Source organism: Aythya fuligula, chromosome 6 (genome assembly GCF_009819795.1).
Source record: "Aythya fuligula isolate bAytFul2 chromosome 6, bAytFul2.pri, whole genome shotgun sequence".
NCBI classification, from domain to species: Eukaryota; Metazoa; Chordata; class Aves; order Anseriformes; family Anatidae; genus Aythya; species Aythya fuligula.
The window spans coordinates 33,995,997-34,019,138 of record NC_045564.1 but is presented as its reverse complement, the minus strand read 5'-3'; the positions used below and the strand labels follow the sequence as shown (position 1 = coordinate 34,019,138).

The 23,142-nt window shown below is 33.6% G+C and overlaps 1 protein-coding gene across 1 annotated transcript in view; it reads left to right on the top strand.

The window, feature by feature from the left end:
* The window catches only part of LRP1B (LDL receptor related protein 1B), a 501,801-nt gene extending 479,444 nt beyond the window's left edge, over positions 1–22,357 (top strand). Inside the window, 6 exon segments of the mRNA XM_032190067.1 lie at positions 182–286; positions 14,012–14,088; positions 16,245–16,335; positions 17,707–17,851; positions 18,887–18,985; positions 21,524–22,357. Coding sequence (XP_032045958.1) covers positions 182–286; positions 14,012–14,088; positions 16,245–16,335; positions 17,707–17,851; positions 18,887–18,985; positions 21,524–21,664 — 658 coding nt within the window. The 3' untranslated portion in view covers positions 21,665–22,357.
* The last annotated feature ends 785 nt before the right edge of the window (positions 22,358–23,142 follow it).

Sequence of the window (23,142 nt, the reverse complement as noted above, 5' to 3'; positions counted from 1 at the left end):
TAAAATATTTTGTGTAAAAAGTTCACTGCCTGCGCTAGCTTTTCAAGTTAGAAACCTAGAATTCTTGCAATTTTAATACATATCACAAAATTAGTATTTTAATATATGGATCTTTATAATGTGATTCACTAGATTTACTAATATACTGATAGCAATTTATTTTTTTTTTTAACTATGACAGTTGCACTAATGGAAAGATTGCCTCTACGTGTCAGTTATGTGATGGCTACTGTTACAATGGTGGTACATGTCAGCTGGACCCAGACACAAATATACCTGTCTGTCTGTGAGTATCCTGCATTGTAGAGACCATTAAAATATCTATGGAGACCATATTTAAACACCGACAAATACTAGAGTTTTTGTATTTCTGATCTCTTTAGGAAATAAAATATGCCAGTTGCAGTCGCAACTTTTGGTGCTTTTTCCTGACTATTTCTGTAACCCTTGTCTATATTTTTACAATATGTGTATCAAACAATAACCTATATGTTGTATGTATATAGACATAAAGATAAGTGTTTTGAGACTTAATAATTTGGGGCCAGATCTAAAGCTCATTTAGGCATTTGTTCTGGAATGGAATCCAAATGTTCAAGATGGTTGTCTGTCCCCGCTATTCAAAGGTGGATGAAGTGTTTTTCTTTTATGAAGGCGGTCAGAGGTGGTGGTGATACATTTCTGTAAGGAACCCGATGACTAGAGAACAGGGAGAATGATATCAGTGTTTATTTCCTTTATGTGTCAGAGGATATGCTCATGTATCTCATTTCTGTCTTAACCTTTAAACTACCCATAGAAGCTTGGCTGTTATGTGGTGAGATCAGTTTCCCCTTCTGCAGAAATACACCAGCATTAAGAAAATAATTCAAGATGCTTTTCTTAAGCCCAGACATCCAATACCAAAGAAAATGTGATTCTGTAGACTAGACTGTGAAGTACTCTCTTAAGAGGTAGTAAAGCCTACATTAGCCCTTTCCTCTAGTCCTTTCTTGAGAGCTATGGTGTATCTTTTTCACCTACTAAATATTAAATACAGAAGTAGGCATCATAGCAAGAAATTATTTTTTTTCCTGCTGAGAGTTGCACTGAGCTACTGAGTCACACTTCTGGATTATTTCTTTTTTTACTTTTGCCTAATAAATAATCCAATCTTTTCTGCACTGCAGAAGAGCTTCACTGTGGAATAGTCTTCCACTTTTTAAACCAACCTAGATGTCACAGTGTTCTCCGAGAATATATGAGGTATTAGAAGATATAATTAGACTTAAATACGTAATTTCCAGGGTGACATAAGTAAATTCTTGCCTGCGATCTGGTATTACAGATCTGTGAATACAGATGCAGTCAACATTTGTTGACGTGCGTGACGTAGGTGTTTTTAGACTTTTAGAGAGAGTGTTAGCTGTATTCAGACTTTCAAGGAGGTTAGAGAAATGCTTAGCTTTTGTGATTTTAGCAGTGTAAGAGACGGATCAAGTGTTCCTCCCTATGAAAGCTCAAGCACCTTTGCAAAGCTGCAAAACCGTAAGGGTTGAGCTATTGGAAAGAAGTTGGTAACAAATGTTTGTAACTTTGGGGTTAGAGACAGTGGAATGCAACTGCACCATAGTCCTTATTTTGCTTTAAGTACCTATGGCTCTTTTATTATTATTGTTATTTTCACCTGGCCCTTTTTACCTGTTATTTGGATCTCCTTAAATATTATTAGTAGACTAATTAGTAGATTAGTAGATTAGAAGACTAGAGAGACTCATAAACCTTAGCAAAAAGAGAATGTAACAGCTGTAATATGTAAGACTAAAATGTGATGGGCAAGTCTAGTAGTCCAGGTGCTTAAACGCCTAGAACAATTATTTTGGAACTTTGATTCTTCCTTTCTTTTTCTTAATATAGCTGATCTATTCTTTTTCAAATCCATCTGGAACACCATAGCATCTCAAGGAAAACAAGTTTCATGTGTTAATTTGTTTATGTATTTCCAAATAAAAAACTGGTAGCATATGCCAATACTTAACCATGCTAAGAAGACAATCATGAACATTTCTAAGACCATTGCACACTGGATCAATCAATATAAATGCGTAGAACGTTTGACAATACTATTTAGTTACAAATCTTAGATTCCTGAAAACCTAAGTTTGTATAGGCCCATTGTTTTAAAAGTGCTTAAAAAGCTTTGATGAGCAAATTTTTCAATGTAGTCAGATTAGATCTTTCCAAGAAAAAAGCTATTTATTTTTTATATCTATGGGTGTGTGCCTGTGTATGTGTGCGTGTCTTGCCATAATTATATGTAATGCATTTAAAATCTGTTCAGCAAAAGGCAGAATATTTATAGAGGTCTATTTTACTGAAATTCTGCAGATGCTCTGTGGGGTTTAAAAGTCAGCGCTGTGACCAGAAAGTGAACCCTTGTGATTACTACTGTCAGAATGAGGGAATTTGCACTTTAACTGCGTTTAATGAACCGAGATGCAAGTAGGTTTAACCTTCCACTTAATGCTGCACATTCTGTGACATCATTTCAGGCCACAGTTCATTGGTTCAAGTCATGCACATTCACATACATTTCACAGTATATACCTAATTCGGGTTCTTGTTTCTGTAATGCACACTTACTCTTTGATAGTTGCACTGATGATTATATTTAAACATATTGTTGGAGTATCTATGTCATTGGAGGAAGAAATAAAAAGCTTTATTTTTAAAAAGTGTATTGAAAATACTAAAAAAGATGCTTCTTGGCTTTTATTGTTCACATTGAGATATTTTATCAATTTAATCCTACGCAGCATAAAGTTTAGCAAACAGTGATATTGCACATGTTCTGTAGTCTAAAACTGACTTACTATTTCTTATCTCTGTAGGGAAAGAAGCTGGGGAGCTATTTAGCTACCTTCTCAAGAGTTTAGCCTGTATTCATAGGTCTTTTTGTAAACTATAGAAGTATGCTCTAAAAAGGTAACTATTAAACAGAAGCATTTGAGTTACCTCATAACTTTGCTGATAAAAAATATATAGAATAGACACCGTTGTGTGCTGTATTTTGCTAATGGATTTAAGGTCTATGTATTAAAGGGTAAAATTTAATCCTTATCAGGAAATAAACAGACTTAGTCTTTGAAAATGCTCTAAGTTAGGCATAAATGTACACAGAGATGCACAATAACAGTTCGATGTACATTACTTTACTCAACAGTTATGATGCAAAAGTTGGAATTTAAATCATGAGCCAAAGACCTAGATTTGGGATAAAATACAAAATCTCTAACAGCTTTAATTTTTATCTCATCTGAATGCGTGGTTTCTGAAAATGTAAACTTCTGTGGGGATTGATTACTTTGTCTGGTAGAGATGAGACAATGAGACAGACTAGGTATGGTGAATAATACAGATTTTTTAATCAGTACAATCAAAATACTTTGTCAGTGTTTTTCAGGCAATGAAACTGGCTATAGCTACCATAAATCCAGTAGAAAGTACATTAGTCTTCTGACTACCACATCTTAAAATTTTGAAGAGTATGGAGAGTAGGTCTGTTGGTCAGCATTCCTGTGAAATGATTGCCAGGACAGTTTCTATTTCTGTGCATCCTACAGATTTAAGAATAAGATAGCCTGAAGCAAAACATGTTGCTGCTTATAAGGTCATGTACTGCAAGTACCATTCCTTTTTTTTTTTTTTTTTTTTTTTTTTTAATTTAATATGTTGGGGATGTTATCAGAGCTCTCAAGAAAGTAACAGTACAAAATTTATTGTGAAATGTTGTAATAGATAAAATAGCATAAAAATACACCATTCAGAATCAGTTCTGAATTTTACATACTCTCTCATAATTCTTAAGAATTATTACTTAAACAGTAAATATTTACTTTTTATCTAATGTAAGATTTTCACAGAAAAATATGAAGATATTTTTTTCAATATGCATTCCTGCCAACAAGGACATTCTCTTTCTACTGGAGTCAAAACTGCTTTGGATATTACAGTAGTATTTCAATGAGGTTAATTTAATTAGGAACTTTCTGAGTAGCATCAATGTTTGTTTTTTGACATTGCCTGTTCTCATGATCTTTTGGCTTAACTATATTTGCTGACCAAAATGAGAAGTTGTTTAAAAATATTTATATATATATAAATATATATATATTTCTTGGTTAGTCTTTGAGTTGATAACATGAATTTTAACCTCCTTAGAGCTTCTATATGAGGCCAGATGCCAACAATTTCAAGAATTTATGCTAACAGAAAGGTATCACAGGTTCTACAGGCCCCATAATCCTTTCTGCCTACTTTCTAACTATGTAAGGCAAAGAAGTACGGAGGTGGGTTGTTTGAATAGGAACAATACTGGAAAGATTCATGCTGCCAAGCACACAGACAGATGAAAATACTTCTTTTCCTTCAGAAGCCACTGTGAAGCCACTGCCCAGAGCACGCAATGGTCAAAGTTTGGACTCAGCTGTAGAAAGTAACAAAACAGACTTCAGAAATCCCTGGATAAGTATTACTTTCCAAGACTGGATGAGACTCTTCCTTTTCTTTTGAAATATATAATTAGGGAGAAGTACAAAACAGCATCTTATAGAAGGCAGAGCAGAGAGAAAAAAATCACTTCTCTGTGTAAAAGTGAAATTAGATGCAATTTTCTTCCTTCCTGAAGGTGAAACACTAGTATCCGAAGTACTATTTAGTTGATGAAGGCTGTGGTTCTTCCCTTTTGAGCAGGTTGTCTTCCAAAGAAAGCTGAGGGAGGGATTGCAACATTTTGAACAGAGTGATTAACTTATTTTGTTTACTTACTATTTCCTTTTACTGTGACAATATTCCCAAGATTAATTTTATTGGGCACTTGTGCTATCCAGTAAAGTGCATATACCAAGCTCAAAATAAATAAATAAATAAGTTAGCAACAGACATTAACTACATAATGATTTTTAGTAAGATTAAACTGTCCTTTCTCTTTCACCTCAGGAGGTTTATCTGAATATAATTTTAGAAGCTTTTTTTGTTAAATGTATTGCATGGTGGAAAGGGGGAAACATGGAAGAAAAGAAGGTACTAGAGAAAGATCAAATTCAAGTTTCTCTTCAGTGTGAGGAAGAGATTCAGATGTAACGAGGATGAAATTTAGATGAAGCTTTAGTAGATAATTTACTTCATCACATTCACAGTATAATCACAGATAAAGCTAGTCTTCCTGTTGTCTTCAAACTGATTGTTGGATTAGTATGGCCACTCTGTGTCTAGGAGTTAAGAGAGCCTTCTAAATTGTTTCTGGCTTAAAGGAAAGAGAAGAGAGGCAAATGGTTGTTTTATGGAGTTAAAGGCAGTTACAGTGATTAAGGAAGAGTAGTTCCATATGTCTTGGTCCTTCTTGCCAACCTCTATTCTCACTGTTTTTTCCAATATCTTGTGTCTTTGTGGCACAAATTAGTTTTTAACTGGAGCTTGTTTATAATTTTACTGACCTCATACTAAGTAAAAGACTTCAGGAAGGAATGAAAATATCCCAGAGATGTTGTGCCATGGAACAGGATTCTCAAAGACTTTTTCTGTAAGTTCTGCTCCACTGGTAGAGAAAATAATTTACCCCTCCAATTTGCATTTCTAGTCACACTGTGGATGACATCTGCTTGGTCTCTGAGAGACAATTAAGAGCTAACATTTTTCTTAACTAGTCATAGGTGGATGATTTTTGGAGGGAAGAAATTGGAGGAAGATGATTTTATTTTAATTCATTTAGAACTCTTCTGCCTCTTGCAGCCAGATCAGTTGAGAATGCATACTTTGTACGTAATAAAGCCCTTATTATCATTCAGTAAAGACAAGAGAAAATATGATTTATCCATTCTAAATGGCAATCCTAGCCATAATCATACATAGGAACTATAAGCCTGTAAGAATTTACTCTCCTTTTAACAACCTTTGCTATTGTTTTTTTTGTGGAAAAAAAAAAAAAAAAGAAAGTGAAGCTGGTCTTCACTTTGATGAAGATGCAGGATACACTGTGATTTGTCTTTGTAGGTAAGACACCTACAAATCTAGATTATTAATTCTTTGCATCTAGATTATTAATTCTTTGCATTGTTTTTAGGAATATAAACAACTTTATTATTTTTTCTGTATTATTTTCTGTTTTCCTTTCTGCTCAACAAAGGTTGAAAGAATTTGATATCAAAATGATAAAATTTGACCTTTTCTGAAAATTGTACCACTGAGGGAGTCCTCAGACAGTATGATCTTATGTGTAGTTACTGTCTTTTTAGAATTTGTGTATTAAGTTTGTTACAAGTATCTTCAGTACTATTCTGTAACGATCTGGGGGGAGTGGGACGTGTAACACTAGAAGCATATGAGATATGTCTGAATTGCTTCAGTAACTTCATCAGCCCATTGAAAGCAGAATGAACATGAGATCAGATTCAGATGGGAAATAGTCAAGAAATGTTTTTTCAATTTATTTTACAAACTGTCTGTTTTAGCTGTTCTATCAGTCAGTCTTTTGTTTTAATAATTACTTTTATTCGCATCTCTATTTCCTTCCCACTAATTATCTATCTCCTAACTATACACCATGAAAGAGAAGCAAGGTTTAGTGAAAGATTATGTCCTGTATTACACCAATAAAGAGAGCTGGAAAAAATTTAAAAGCTTTTGAGTATACAAGCTCAACCCTAATTGTAACATAAGCAGTAGTCTGTCAATTTCTTTAGTAGAAATGGTTATAATAGATACTGATTTCGAGGAATATTACTCTCTCTTACATTTGTTTATTTCATACATTTACTATACCTATAGCTTGCTATAACTCTATGTTTGTATTATTATTATTATTAGCATCTGCACAAAAGTGGGATAAAATTGTAACCCCCTTGCACTAGGCGTTATGGAAACATAACAAAGGACAGTTCTTGCTCTAAGAAGTTTACAGTCAAAACTGATAAAAGACATAAATTGTGTTGGTCCTTACCAAAATCCCACTGATTTTAAAGAGAGTTTATAAATGCTTTAATGGGCTTTTGAGCAACCCTTAATCAGTTTGGCTGAGAAGTTCAATGTGACACAAGTAAGATTATATTATTTTGCTGGCTAATTAAAAGGGTAGTCATTTCTTCCTTCCTAGGCTACTGTCTATGTATCTAAACTTCAGAGACTCTGTTTCCTAGCTGTCATGTGTAAGAAAGAGAGAAATTCAGAAGACAATTCACAACCTTGAATTAGTTGCCTGTGGTAAGAAGCATTGGCTGTTCAGAGGCTTTCAGGTTTTGTGTGTTGTATTTCTAAACTAGAACTTGTTTTTTCTGTAATGTAGAAGAAGTCACCCTAGGTACTTTAATTGCTTGCAGTAAGCAGATGCATGGCTTTGAGAGCAAATTGAGTAGAGAAACCAGTGGCCTTTCAAATTAATTAAAAGGCACATATGACACAAGAGCTTGAAGGAAAGCATGACTTTGGTAGCAGAAGAAACTGAAAAGTGAAGGGTGGACAATGTTTAAATTACTTCCTTTCTAAAATGAGGATTTTGGCTGAGTAATATGTTAGAAACAATACAGAACACATAGGGAGTGAAAAGAAATCAATTTCTTATAAGTGAGAACAAGAAGCTTGAACATGAAGTGATGATATGAAGATATCAGAATAAATAATTCCTCCAGGAATGTACTAAACAGGAGAGATGCTTTGTGAGCTTTATTTTCAGTATGTTGGAGAGAGAAAATCTGTGTGTGTGCATGCATGGGTGTGTACACACACACGTGTATACATGCACATGTTATTGCAAATCTGAAAAAAAAAGACTGAGTTCATCCAGATGAAGTACTTTCCCTCAAGCTCATATTCCTGTGATGCTGTACCTCTCTCCTGACGTTTCTTTCTCATTAAAAATCTTCAAATATGAACAGTTTGTATGTAAATATATGTATGTAGAAACACTGTAAGTGTATGCAAACTCATAAGTAAATGTAAAACTATGGCAGGACTCTGATCAAAAAAAAAAAGGTTAAGGTAGATCCATAGTCTGGTTCTGGACAGGAAGGAAATCTTGTGAAGTCCCCTGACTGGCATTTTCTGAAGATTGAGTAGAAAAAAAGCTATTGCAGCATAGAATAATCATAGCATTGAGAAGACAGCCTAAGACTAGAAAGCAATTGTAATCATGACAGGCAGTATAAATCATAGAACAGAAAAATACATCAAGTATTTTGCAATAAATGTTTTCCATATGCTTTCCTAGGATATATTTAATGAAGCTAAATATAACTATATAGCTATAACACAGTTATAATTACAACAGGAATTTCACTGTATTATGCTAGTTGAGACCTTTCTTTTTCAACTAAAAAATGTTTGTTATAAATGTCTTGAATTTGAACATAATCAACAGGTTGTAACTTTATATTGTAGAAGATCTTTCATTCAGTTTGTATTGTAAACTAGCATTAGTTAAAGAACTAAATGCAAACAGCTGTTTGAGGAGTAGTTGGCAAAGGAAAAAAGTGACAAGACCTCGGAAAACAGGAATATGTACATTCTTCATTGACCATTTAGCAGCTAGGCTGTAATGCAAGTACCCTTTATAAGTTTAAAATTGTTCAGATAAAACTTGCATAGCAACTGCTGCCATACATCACTAATTTACCTCTGTGCGAAGGAGAGAGAAACATGGTTTGTCATATATCTATTGATCCACTCAGTTCTCATTCTTTTAATATTTTTACCACTTCAGTCTATTCTTTTTCTTTTACTTGGTTGCTCAGTGTAATTTCAGCTGAAGCGGTAGTCATCTAGACATGCTTAATTTTTATATATTTACTCTATGTTAATAATATTAAAATATTATATACTCTATGTTAATATTATTAAAATATTATAATAGTATATGTATTGTATACAAATTCCTAATGGCATGGAGTTCATGATTACACTTAGTTTTTTTTACTTTGGAATCACAGAGGCTAAGATGCATCTCAAGGCTTTTTCCTTAGCAGTGAACACCATGCACTAGCTGTGAATGAAGATTTCTGTGTATTAATGTCATGCAAAAATTAAATTAATGTTAAAAGTCACAGTTTTTCTTGTATGTTGTTAGCAAAATTCTTTGCATTCCTCAAAAGTAATTTTCTGTTGGAAACGTTGTCTGCTTTTGGGTTATGCAGTTTTTCTATTTTTCTATTCTTAATTTTTTGAACTGCAAGGTAACCTGTACTTCCTTTTCAAGTTGTGTTGTAAGGTTTCAATCCCGTAGCTTCTACAACAAATTCCTTCACTTTGGGGGTTTGTCTGTGGGTATAACTCTGTACTATCAGCTCCCTTTATGAAGACTGCTTCTACTAAGTATCGCTATTATTTATTTAATTAATTAATAAGGAATAGTTCAGTGACTTAGTATAGGGCAAGGATTATTTCATACTATGTCTTTCTACAGAGTTTTAGGGAAAAAGTGAATTATTTTAATTTCTGCCTTTTGGTGCAATTTAATACAAATAGTAAATAACTATAATTCAGATGTTCTGTGTTCTCATCTTACAAAGAATTATAATACTAATGAGAAGACATTTTCTAGTAGAATTTTAATGTGTTCTCAAAATAGAGGGGCTGGATACTTTCCTTTAAATGCTTTTACTATTTTTAATACATTGCTATCTATGTCTTTACTAAAAATAAAAGTTAGAAATTTACTTCGCTATATATACTGTAATGAAGAAATAACATTTTTAGGTAAGAGACATTTTCAATTCCCCTTCAACCTCTGTATTGTAATGACTGTTTCACAGATTCTGTTGTACTTCTGGTCTAATCTTTTAGTGCTGCTTTCTGACTTTTTTTGTTACACACTGGTGTATTGAGTTGGAAAACAGCTCTTTACATCTTTACAAGAGCACTTTTAACTGCGTATTATGCCTTCTATATTATATTTTATGACAATGCCTTTGGCACACACACACACACACCAAAAAAAAAAAAAAAAAAAAAAAAAAAGGAAAATCCACACTGCCTCCAATTTAGCCTTTTTACTAGCTTTTTCTATTTGTTCAGACATTTCATAGTCAAATGGCTCCTTTTGGTCAAGTGCCCGTATAATTGAGTTTAGAGTGTTTCAGTGCACTGACCTGTAAGGTTTATAGAAAAATAGAGAAAAGAGACATTTTCTCTCATGAATAGATTCTGTAACAACAGCATGATCATTCTCTAAAATGTAAATGTCTTAATTCTGAATGTTTCTCATTACAAGTCAGATGTCTTTACAATTCCAGTTTAGAGTTTTTAAAACATTTCTCTTCTGCAATACTATTTCCTCTGCATAAATAATTGTTATTGCACAGGCAGTCTGTATCTCAGAATGTGTGTTTCCTGAGCAGTCACCTCTTTCTAAATGTAGAACTAAATTGTAAGAGAGAGAGCTGTAGGTAGTTTCATTAATGACCTTGGCAGCAGGCCATGTACAACCTTTTGTTTATTACATTCACTTTCAGGATTTATATTGGCATTCTCTAGGATGCTGTTGCTCTTTGATCTGTTCACTGACTCTATTGGGGGCTGGAGATTTGCACCTGTAGCACCTTGCACCACTCAACTGACTCCAACCTGTCCTTCACTGTCAAGATCCCCATCTGTTTCCATCTTTATTTGTTTGTGTAGCTCAGATTAGGCTTTATCACTGTCTTTCTGTGCAGTTCTTTATAGCATGTATGTCTTCACTGAAACTAGTGGCTTTATGCAATGAAATCAGCGGCTTTCTGCTTCGTCAATTCCCTTTTTTTTTTTTTTTTGGCCTATACTGCAAATGTCATATCTTTGGCCATAAAACTCTTGGCAGTAGTACAGAACAAAAACTCCTGATATCAAATGATTTGGAAAAGTACAAAATGATGTGCATCCAATTAAACCAGAAGTCAGTTCCCATGCTAGATACTGAGCAGTCTGAGTCTAAATGTTCTAATATCAGAAAAATGTCTGTTGTTATTAAGAACAACTTATGTCTACTGTATCTGAACACTAGTAAAAGTAATTCATATCTACTAATCTTTCCCACATTCCTACAGCAACTGTTTTCCATGTCCTAACCCCAGCATTATTCATGTGCCTGGTCAAGGCTAATTTTTGGTGTCAAATTCCCTTGCAAACACCTTTCCCTTGGACCTTATTTTGTTTTCTGTTCTGTATGCCCAAGATTCTTTAATGGCTTCCCGGACCATAAAAGGGCAAGCATTTTATGTCTAATTTCAGAAGAAAATTATTGCCATCCTGTCAGCTTTCATCCCACTGAAAGGTATTGGTGACAGCAAGCCTTTGGAAAAGGAAAGTGAAGTGGCAACTATCATGTTTTATGAGATTTTTATCAAATTGCTCAGAACTGTTTCAGTATTGCTGACTTTTTGCAATTAAAATGCCAAGAACTACTAATCCTACTACCTTAATTTGTTCCTTTGTTTTCTACATATAGAACTGTAGGTTTTCTTTCTTCACCAGCTGTCATGGTGTCATATCTGCTATAAGATTTTGAAGAATGTGTACAGTATGCACAATTTTCTGATAAGCTTATACTTGGCATACTTCAATGGTGAATCTTTTACTAGTCTCACTAAGTTATATTCTTTTAAGAGTTTTAAAGTAGGTTTACAGTAGTGATTCTCTTATACAGCAGAACTGTTTGAAACTTTCAATATAAGGATTTAGGTACAAAGTAAAGGTATGTCTAACTCTTATTTTATTTTCCATAGTATAGCATTAAGTGGAACTTAAACCTCAAGAGCAATGATGCAAAACTTCCAGTAAAACATATTTCTTTCTTGGTTGTTGCATACCAACAGTTTGGTTCCCTGTAGAATATACTAAATATAAAAATTTAAGGTGTTTGTCTATAAGAATGGAGATACTTTCTTTGCGGCTGTGCATTAAATGGTAAACTTTTGAAAAAATACTTCCTTAATAGCATCCTAATAAGGTAGGCCATCAGTGTAATCACTTCAATTTGATATAATTGATAAAAATGGATCTATAAAAAAAAAAAAAAAGGAACAAATGCATCTTTTAAAATACTAAAATCGTGGGTTTTTTTTTTGGCTTGGAAAGAGCTAAAATGGTGGTAATCAGGAGTAAACATGTCAGTTGGCTTCAGTTTTAAACTATATTATTGTGAATCATATTGTCTGTAATTAGTTGGCAATTGGGGAGGTTCCTTTGCTGTGAGGAAATGGAAATATGCATTTAAATTTAAATATAAGAATTTACTAAATTATAACAGAAGTACTCTATGTAGGAATTTTTTTGAACCAACTATCAATTAATAAACACGTTTTTAAATACCATCTGTGCATTGCTTATGTCTGTAGAGTTTGAGCTAAGCACGTGCATAACATGTCCTACCAAAAAAAAAAAAAAAAAAAAAAAGAAATTAGAAACCTTCCAAAGAAGGTTCAAACTTAGCATGAAACACAGTAAAAGGTTTTGTCTGAATATTGGATTGTGCTGGAGAAGGCTTAAGAGGAAAGGGATAAATTAGTCTTTTTTCCCATGTGATCTGCAAAGACAAAAGAGAGTCAGAGGCATGATCATCAAATCTAGCTGGGACTCTCCTGGAATAATTCCACAATATTTATCTGGAATATTTTGTATCTTTCCAAACCTTTTTGTATCATAGAACAATGTTGCTCATTAAGCATGTCCAGCCCTAAACTCTGCAATTCGTTTAATCCTTAGAAAGGCACTAGATAATAGCTGTTCTTAGAACTGCATGCAAAGTAATGCTCTATTGCATTTTCCTAAAGATAACCCCTATTGAAACTCATAAATAATTCAAAAATACAGTGAAAAATATGAGTCACTGCACAATATGCAAGAGGCAGATGAAAAGTGACTACTTCTGCCGTTTCCACAAGGAGAGTTTCAGGTTCCATAGTAAACTTAATCATACTTACAGCAGGATGAATAAGCAACGGGATTTCATTCAGGTATTTGTTTCCCTTTCTGATGGATGTGCTGAGGCTGCATGCATGAACTCCTTGTGTTTACTTGTATGCATGGAGAGCAACTTCTCAGTTGAGGAAATATTTGCATATTGATGTTCACACAAGGAAATTACAGCTGAATAACTTTGTGCTCATCCAGGCACCTACCTCACGAAATATTTATTCTTCACATTATCAGTATTCAAGGACCTCTGAAGCCAGTGGAGATACTCCTATCCATTCAGTTTCATAGCTTTTTATGCTTTAACTCTCTTACAAGCATATGTATACATTGCTATAAATATGTATGTACTTATATAGTTAATTTTTAAAAAAATATAAAGCATTATGGAATTTTCAGGAAAACATTTATGTGAATAGAAAGAAAACGTCAGTAAGTTTGTGAATATTACTAAAAGATTGATCTTAACTGTGCAAGTAAATTATTACAGCCAGGTCTGTAAGAAGTATTTCATGGTAAACTTTTTATTATTCAGTGCAATGGGGAACAGCAGCACCCTGGGAGGAGGCAATTAGTATACATAGTGCGAGTTACTGGATGTGTGTAGTGCTTTATGTCCAGTCAAATACTCTTTTTGCAATGTGGAAGTGGCTGATAGAGCTTCTAGATCAAAGCTGACCCTAAAACAACATAGTACAAATAAACCTTGCTAGACTAAGTTATCTATGCATGGATTCAGCTCACATGCTCCTTCATGATCGCATAGTAGATGATAATTGGTATAAGATACATTAATATACTATTAGTTATTTTATTATCCAGTAATTTTAGAAAAGGACTCTGGAATCAAGATTGCAGTGATAATAGCAGCAACTGAAGATACAAAACTGTAGTTTTGAACTAAAAACTTGCTCAGAATATTGTAAGCACTATGGCAGATTGCTGTTGACTCCTTTCATGAAGCTTATTGTTTACTTTGTAAAATCACAGTTGTCATTTGTGTAGCTCTTGAGAAGATGCTGGTGGTCTCTTTAATAGGTTACTGTGTTAACAGCTGACATCTATTAATTTTATCATTTTAATTGGATCCTTTTAGATGTTCAGCCAACTGGTCAGGCACACAGTGTGAGAGGCCAGCTCCCAAAAGCAGCAAGTCTGACAATATTAGTACAAGTAAGTACTTCAAACAACTGCTATTGCTCATCAAATTTTAACTTGATGATACTTTTTAGAATATGAGTTTGTGAAATGATATGTGCTGGTTACCTGTTTTAAATTGAGAGGGATAAAAAAGCTTTTTTTTTTTTATTTATTTTTTTAACATTTTGATTGACACTGTTTCATGAGAAGGTTTGGCTATGTGCCATATGCCATACACTCCCTGTTTCAAGGCTAGCCTGCACTTTTCTTAAAATGTTATCAAGTGACAAGTGCTTGGTGATATCACTGCTGTGCAGAGAACTAGTACAAGACCTCTGACCATTTAAGTCCCACTGAAAGCATCAAAAATAGAGTTGTAAGTAGTTCATAACTTTTGCATTGGCTGTCTGCAGAGGTTTGAATTTTACCTACTGTGAAAATCACCCTGAAAATAAGAATAGCTCCTGTTGTGTTTTTTTTTTTTAAACATATCTGTAAGCATAAAAGGATAGCATTGCTATGGTATTGGCAGTTTAAACTGGACAAAGTCCCCTGCAGTGCATTGAGTATGCTGATGGTACCCTGCTGTACGTCTCAGTCACATTTAACCCAAGAAGAGCAGGAGAACGAATTGCCCACTATTCAGGTCAGCTTGATGCTTAGATGAAATCTTCCTACCAATCCAGACAAGTGAAAAAACTTACAGACAAGTGATAAAACTTACAAGTCAGAAACAGGCAAAACAAAACAAAACAAACAAACAAAACAAACAAACAAACAAAAAAAAAACACAGGCAAAACCTAGCTAGATATTACTTGTTGAGGGAATACCTGCTATGATTTAGGAAACATCTGTTTATCTTTTGCCTTCTGCTAGACCCCAGGATGCACCATGGTTTCCAGACATTAGCTCACATTTAGTAGCCTGTTTTTCAGGTTTTTTTTGTGTAAGTTTACGTGCCAAGACAAAATGAACATTTTTTTATTTTTTTTTATCTCCAAAGGAGAACTTCATCCAGGTATTTGCACAAATGCTATCTTAAAATAGTAATTGTTTAATGTCCTTTACGTGTTGAATCTTTATAAGCTGAAGTGAATTCAGAATCCTTAAGGTTTTTGTTCAATAGTACTTTATTTTGGGCCTCTGAGAACCTGACTTGACTTTCAGGTAGAATTCAAGGACGTTTTTTTTGCATTTCTTTATTAATACTGTTTCATGGAGAGCAGACTATCAACAGCTTATTTTGTTATGAATCAACCCATCTAGTCAATGAAACAGTAAGCATTTTCCACCAATTAAGTATTGTGATATTAGAGGAAATGCATTTCATTCCACATTTGCTTCATACTAGAGTCCTGTGGTCTGTAAGGATCACTTTGAGAGATATTACAACATAAAAGTACTTGTATGTTGTTTGTTTTTTTTTATTGCTGAACTACGAGCTGAGAAATTCTTAGAAGGGTACCACTGCTGACCTTACTTTTGCAGGTTTCATTTTATTTATCTGCTAAAATAACGTTCAGCTGACTTTCTTCTTCCCTGCTCCCTCCTCTGCTTTAACATTCCTGTCTGATCTGTACACTGTTTTTCTGCTACATTAAGCATTATTGTAGTTGCCTTGATTGCTTATATCAACATAACAAAATTACTGGCTCTTGAGTAGAATGCAGTAAAAGGAAGGGATATGCCAACCACACAGAAATTAATATTGCTTACTACACTTTATGTCTCCCACAAATAAAAGTAATAAATATATATTAATGCTAACAATAGAATTCTTCAATCAGAACGATGCACTGAATCTTACAAATTATTAGTTGTGTGACTTAAATATACTGCTGGAGATGATGGAGGCAGTTGAAATCAGTGACCATGCTACTTAAGTCCAAAGTGTGTGGCAATTCCATGCACCTTCATATGTTATCACTGCAAATGAGGGCAGGGTTTAGGAGAGGTGTGTGTGTGGTGAGAATTAACTCGGGTATGATTGACAAAAAATTCTGGTAGTGTTTACACCAGTACCTGTGATATTTTTTCAACATTCAAATCTAAAATTAATGAAGCTTATCACATGAAATTTCACTTGTTGGTAAGGTAAATTATTATTTTTTAAATTAATTTAACTTTTTTACATCTGTGATTAGACTTAGCTGTGAATGTTCAGTGAGATTTCCTTTTCCTGTTTTAGGAAGCATTGCAATCATTGTTCCTCTTGTCTTATTGGTGACTTTGATCACTACTCTGGTAATTGGACTATTTCTTTGCAAAAGAAAAAGAAGGTAAGTATTTTTTATAGTTATGTATAAAATAAAAAGTAAATCTTTGAAATATGTGCACCTTACTGATATCAAAAATCTTCAATGTTGAGAATGTTAAAAACAAGCAAACTGTTTATGGATACAATTAGTTAGTTACATTTTGATTCTTGCTGGAACAATTGATATTTAATGTGTTTGTATTCCACCTGCAGTAGATGATATAGTTCTTTCTTGTCAAGTTTGCTCAATCCTGCCAAGGCTGAAAAAGTGTTAATAATTTTAGCCAGAGACTTAGTGAACTTAGTAAGCAGAATTAATGTATTTTTTTGGAACCACGTAATTAAGAAATATTGCTCATGTCTATGGATACCTGCAGATAGAGCCTGTGCAGAATTTCCAGTTTCTAATTATAGTTCACTCTGATTTATTTACATTGATTAGTTCTTTTCGATTTTGTGTAAGTTATAGTGAAGATGTAAACAATGTTCAGAGTACCTACTGTAGAGTCTTGAGCCTCATCATCAGTACTATATTTATCTTGTACAGGAAAACAAGTTCCAGCACTGAACAGTGAATCTTTTGTTCTCTTGAATTTTAGCTGCCCTAGAACTCATAATTTCATTAAGGAGTGTAGTAGATATTTTGACTTCTTCAAAGGCTGTGAAGAGTTGTTGGGGAATTTCTACTGTATAAAGATGTTTGGAAGAGCTGTTGACTTTCTTGTGTTTAGAAAAATGGTGGTAATGGAGAGGGAGATTTAACAAGGAAATATTCCAAATAATATCGATGTGGCCTACTAAAGAAGATTCAGAAGACTTAGATGGCAAAACACCTACTTCAGTCCAGTAGTTGGTCTTCTGGTTGTTCCTGAGCATCTTCCTTTCTCTTGGGTCTTGTTAACTGAGATAATGTCTCCTTTTAACTCCTTTAAAATTTTGTGAAGAAGTGTGAAGGGAAGGAGAAAAAAAAAATAAAAATATTTCTTCTTTTTGAAAAGCCAACAAAAGACATTTCTGGCTGTAGCATTAGTAATGCTGACACTGCCAGGCTCCATGAATGTCAGATGCTGCTGTTCCTAAACAACAGATTCATTCATAGCCAATTTGTTAAAACTAGTTGCTAGTCTGTAAATTGTTTAAGTGGAAGAAGTCATTCTCAACAGTTAAATAATCACTCTTCAGAAGAGAAATAGAGTTGACTTCAGTAAAGAATGTGTTTTGTTTTGTTTTTTCTTAAAATTATATTTTGAAATGTAATGTTTTTTATGTAGAATTTAGTGTTTTTAAATCTCTTCCAGGATGATTGTGAAGTGTTAAAATAAGTCTAGCTGTTCAACGCTTGTATGCTACTAGCTTAAGTCACTAGCTTATTTCTTGTGTTTATGCATTACAGGACAAAAACTATCAGAAGACAACCCATTATAAATGGAGGAATCAATGTTGAAATTGGCAATCCATCATATAACATGTATGAGGTGGGCCATGATCACAGTGAAGGTGGTCTTTTAGCCTCAGATTTTACTGTAAATGCAGAAAAGGTATTTTTTTTTTCTTTTTTAAGTGGCCAAAACATTACTTAATTTATGTCTTTAAAAGATTTTGACTTTAACTGCCATTAATAGATACAAAATGATGGTGTTTAGATTTAACGACATAGTGAACATATAGACAAGTTAGGTTTCGTTAGAAGAAACTTCCTGTGTATATTAACAAAAGTTTTTGCAGTCTGATGCTTGATGATGGACATTCTTTCCTAGTGCCTGTATTTTACAAAAATAGAGCTGGAACTAAACTGTGAAGTGAGTTTTGTCACAGACATTCTGCCTTGAGTTGCCTAATCATCTTCTTAGTCTAGTCACAAATACTGAATGGAAATACATTATCATAGAGTCTACCTTTTGAAGTGTGAAAGAATGTATTCATACATAGAAGATTTAACTTACTTCATATATGAAAACTCCCAAAGGCATACAGAATTCAGAGTCCTGGCTGGATAGATAGATTAAATGTTTACACAAAACTAGTAAGTATTATCATTTTCGTGTAAAGATGCTGTCATTCTGCAGCAGCACTCTTCAGTGACTGAACATCCTGAGTGATGTGACATGGGATGAACAGGGTAATGCTGCGATATCTTTCCTAGAGCTCCGTAATCAGACATACACCAAAGGGCAGCCATCATTCTGTGGCATTTCTGACAAAGCAATAACCGGATTACTGTTAGCTCTAGGAATGTCATCGCTGAATCACATAGCCAGTGTGCAGAGTACAAGAGGTAAGCTGAAAATGGAGTTACTCCCGGGGGATGAGTAACTGAACCAATGCTCATTTTGAAGTCGGGCTCTAATACTTAATGAAAAAATGATTTTAAAATGCTGAATGTTTTTCTCAGACTGAATGAAAGAATTTTTCAAGGTGAAGAATACATGCAATCAGCTTTTTTAAAATTACTGTTGCTATTGATCACTCTAAAATAATGTTTTCAATCAGTGCACTGTTTGTGTAACAGTGATTATAAGTACACATAGAAAATACTCTGTTAGCACAGAAACTAAATTTTTCTGTTTATACAGGCCAGATACATAGGGGGAGGGCCCACTGCATTCAAGCTTCCCCACACAACTCCATCAATCTACCTAAACTCTGACTTGAAAGGACCACTATCAACAGGGGTGAGAAATGATGATTCAAATCCATTTCATTCCACCACAGCCCCTCGCTAAAGAAAGTTTGTCTGTCATTTTAGAATAGAGGTATCTTGTGTGTGGTTTCATTTTTTTTTATTTTTATTTTTATTTTTATTTTTTTAATGTGAGGAAGAATGACAGGAATTAATACATTTTAATTTTGAGATAAGGGGTTCCTCTCTGCATACAAAGATCTAAAACTGCAAATGTATGGGGATGCAAAGGGATGCAAAGCCAGTGAGCAAAATGATGCTTTTTCATAGCATTATGTAAGGTTAGCATAGCATTTGGAGCTGTATATCTTGATGTATTTTTCAATTCATTTGTAATTACAGACATTTAGTGAAGTTTATCAAGCTGAAAGAAGTTCCCAAGTAAATGAGAAAAAAAAAAAAAAAGAAAAGTTATGTCATTTTAGAGGAATTTGATAAACACTAAAATGAGGAATTTCCTTTAATATTTGCAATGCATTTTTCAATCAATTCTTGCAATGCAGCTTTCAATCAATTTTTGAACATCTTAAGGTAGTAACTTCTAAAGTATCAGACTGACTACAATTCAGCATGATGTTTGCAAACATTGAAGTTTAAATTATTAAAAAGGGACATCAATATGACATTCATTTTCATATGCCTCAGTATATATTCATCTTTTGTTCCATTTGCATTCTTGCATGACTGTAACATATTCTTTATTGTTCAAAATGTAACAATTTGTATAGGGTATGACATTTCTGATGGACTACAGAACCATTGATGAGGAGACATAGAATATATGCCCATATGCAGCAGTAACTGTTACTCACATCACTCTATTTACTTTTTGTGGTTCACTGTACTGCATTAGGACCTACTCAAAGAGGTATCATGAGACAGAGCCTACTGTCCATGAGGCACTATATAAATGGCAAGATTCTTTGAACTGTTGCAGTTATCACCCTTAACAGTGATGGTCAAAGAAATAAAAAGTCCTGTCAGTTGAAATAAACCTAACTTGCTGATGATAATCATTATGACAAATGTAAAGATCTCCAATTCAATGGGGCTAGACAGGCTTAAATGAGATTTTGCTCTCATAAATTACAGCAGCAGTTATTACATATTTAAGTTCCAGAAACATACAAGAGTAGCTTCTTTATTTTTTTATATTTTTTATTATTTTTTTTTAATAAATGTGACTCACCTTTTTCTTCCTCCATTCTAAGAAAGCATGACAGTCACTTTGTCATCTGTAATAGATAGCATAGGCAGATTTTAACTAACCCAAAGGAGTAGCTGCTTTAGCTAGCCAGCCTAAAGAATATCAGAACCCTGGATTCAGAAAGAGTATTTGACCAACAGGAAAAAGGAAAGTTACAATTCTGGACTCCTTTTATTCCTTGTTACCCAAGTGTTTTTTCAGCATGTGTTCAAATAAAGAAAATCTACCCACCTTTGAGGGGGTAAGGAGTGTAATAAAAAAATTAACCACTTTTCACTAAACAACTTCATTTACCTGTTTTCTGTCTTACTGTTCTTCTACTTTTTGTAAACATTTATATTTGTGTAAGCAAACTTGTACTGTTTCATTGGTTATGAAAAAGGAATGTTTTGACCACAAAGTACCCTTTCCAGTTTTTATAAGTGAAAGTCTGAATATCAAGTTGGATAGCAAAGGTCTTCTAGGAGACAATAAATGCACAAAGTATGAAGAAATTATTTGAGACATTTATATTATAAACTTTGGAAAGTGCTTTTCCCTTAGCATTAGTGATAGGAGAGTAAGTTTTCATCCATGTTCATCCTTTTACACTGTCGTATGTAGATTTCTCATATACTCAAGTGCTTTGCAGACTTAAAAATGGACTTGTCCTGTAATGAAGTATTACTCAGTTCAATAGATTTTTTCGTTACAGTCCAAGCTACCTAACTTGTTGAGAAGATATTTCTCAATCTGTAAATACTATGATATGTTAATAGTTATGCTGGTTTATTTTTTTAAAAAGTTTAATTTTCATTACGAAAGTATTGAATTTTTGGTCAAATCATGTTGTATATTTGGGCCACAGAATTCGAAAACATGGTCAGCTATTGATGGGATGCTGATGTCTTAGAACAGGTAATATATGGAAACTGTTGATTGCAGTTTTCTACTGTTAAACTCGTCACATGGTCTCACAGTGCACCTTCTCTATAAACTACTTCATACCTATTCTGAAATCTTCTGGTGTAATAAGGTGGACAAGTGAACTTCAGAGACATTTTTCAAGGTTTTTGTTTTTGTCATTGCTTTTATGGTTTTAATATCATACTATGCTGCATGTCACGTCACTGATTATTTTAATAGCATGTCTCATATCATGAATTTAATTTGAACTAAATAATTAACCCATTATCAGGTTTGCAGAAGTCCAGGTATCTATTAAATATGTCCAATTATATTTTATGTGTACTTGTTCTAGCTTTAACAACCCCATTTCCATATCCATAAATGTTTATTTTGGTTTAATCTGACTGATCTAAGGTATGCTTAATTTCTCTGCAGCCAACAAATTACTCCAATCCAGTATATGCAAAGTTATACATGGATGGACAAAACTGTCGAAACTCCTTAGCAAGCGTTGATGAAAGAAGAGAACTCCTTCCAAAGAAAATAGATATTGGGATAAGGGAGACTGTGGCATAATCTGCTGTTACCTTTTATACTCTGTATAAATGTATAAAATATAAGGATTACTTTTCTATGTACCAACAGTATTATAATTGTTTTGGCATCAGCATTACCTCTGTTTTTTGTTTCGTTGATGTTTTCTGGGTTTTTCTTTTGCTGATGACTTTTGACTGACCATTTGTAAGGTATTTTTATGAAAAAGAAACTGCACTACGGTACAACTTACAACAATGCTGCTGAAATAACACACCTTTAAATTTGTTAAAATGGCAAACAACATTATCGTTTGTAGCGTGAAAATGAGCAATCTATTTTCTATGAACTTTTTTGGTTCTACTTAATCAATGAAGATGGTATCTGCACTTTTTCATTATGTAGTCTGGAAGCTGTAGTACAGTGTGTAATTTTGTTTATTTTAAATGGTGAAAGAATGATTGAATGGTCTACTCTCTTCTTTGTGCCCATTAGAATTTCTCTTCAGATCCTGATAAAGCTAGATAACTTTTCACAAACAAACATAACTTGCTTTTAAATTAGCTTTAGGTTGCCAAGAAGTAAACAAGATTATAGAAATGAAACATCTAATGATCTGCATGAACACAATGATTATGTTTCAGAAATTCAGTGACTGTACATGCTATACTAAACATATATACCATGTAAACAAGCTTTGTATTTATTAAAACCTTATAGAACATAGTAACAATATATCTTGGAAGCTGAAACCTTACTTGCTGTGGGACAAAGCATATGAACTCCAAGAGTCCTTTAGGACAGTAGCCACCCTAGAGCACAAGAGGGCATTGCCTACACATGCATTATATGTTTATTCACTTAATCATATGCATTACTTATGAATTAATAATTCCTCAACATGTACCAAGCAGTAGGGAAACACACACACACACAAAACACCTTAAGCACATGCACAGAATCACAGCATTCAGTTTTGGCAATCACAAAAAAAAAAAATCAAAAAATAAATCATACTCGTTTAGAGATATTAAGGAATCCAAAACACAGCAGATGCTTTAAATAAAAATCAATTGGGATATTGCAGAGATAAAACATTAGCAAAATGCATATTAGTAAAACCTCACCTAAACCCGAGTTTCAGTAGTCTGGGTAAAATGCCAAAATCCAGATATCAGAAGTGAAAAGCCTCAGTATCAGTTTCCAGCACTTGCTCTGACCTGGTTTGTTTTCTGTTGTTGCTAAGAAGGAAAATCTGACTCAACTTTTTTAATTTTGATGGAAATAAAGGATACAATGTCTTTCAGGTTTGAACTGAATCAAAGTATTTTATACATAACTTTAAAGGCACAAAAGACTGATTCACACATATATACTGAGGAGGACTCTTCCTTCCTCTGCTAGACATGACTGACTTTTAGCTATCATAATATATTAACCTAACAGATTAAATATGTTTGTGGTTGCTCTTTACTCCCTTTGTACAAGCATTACAAAAATAACTGCTGTTTTATAAAAGA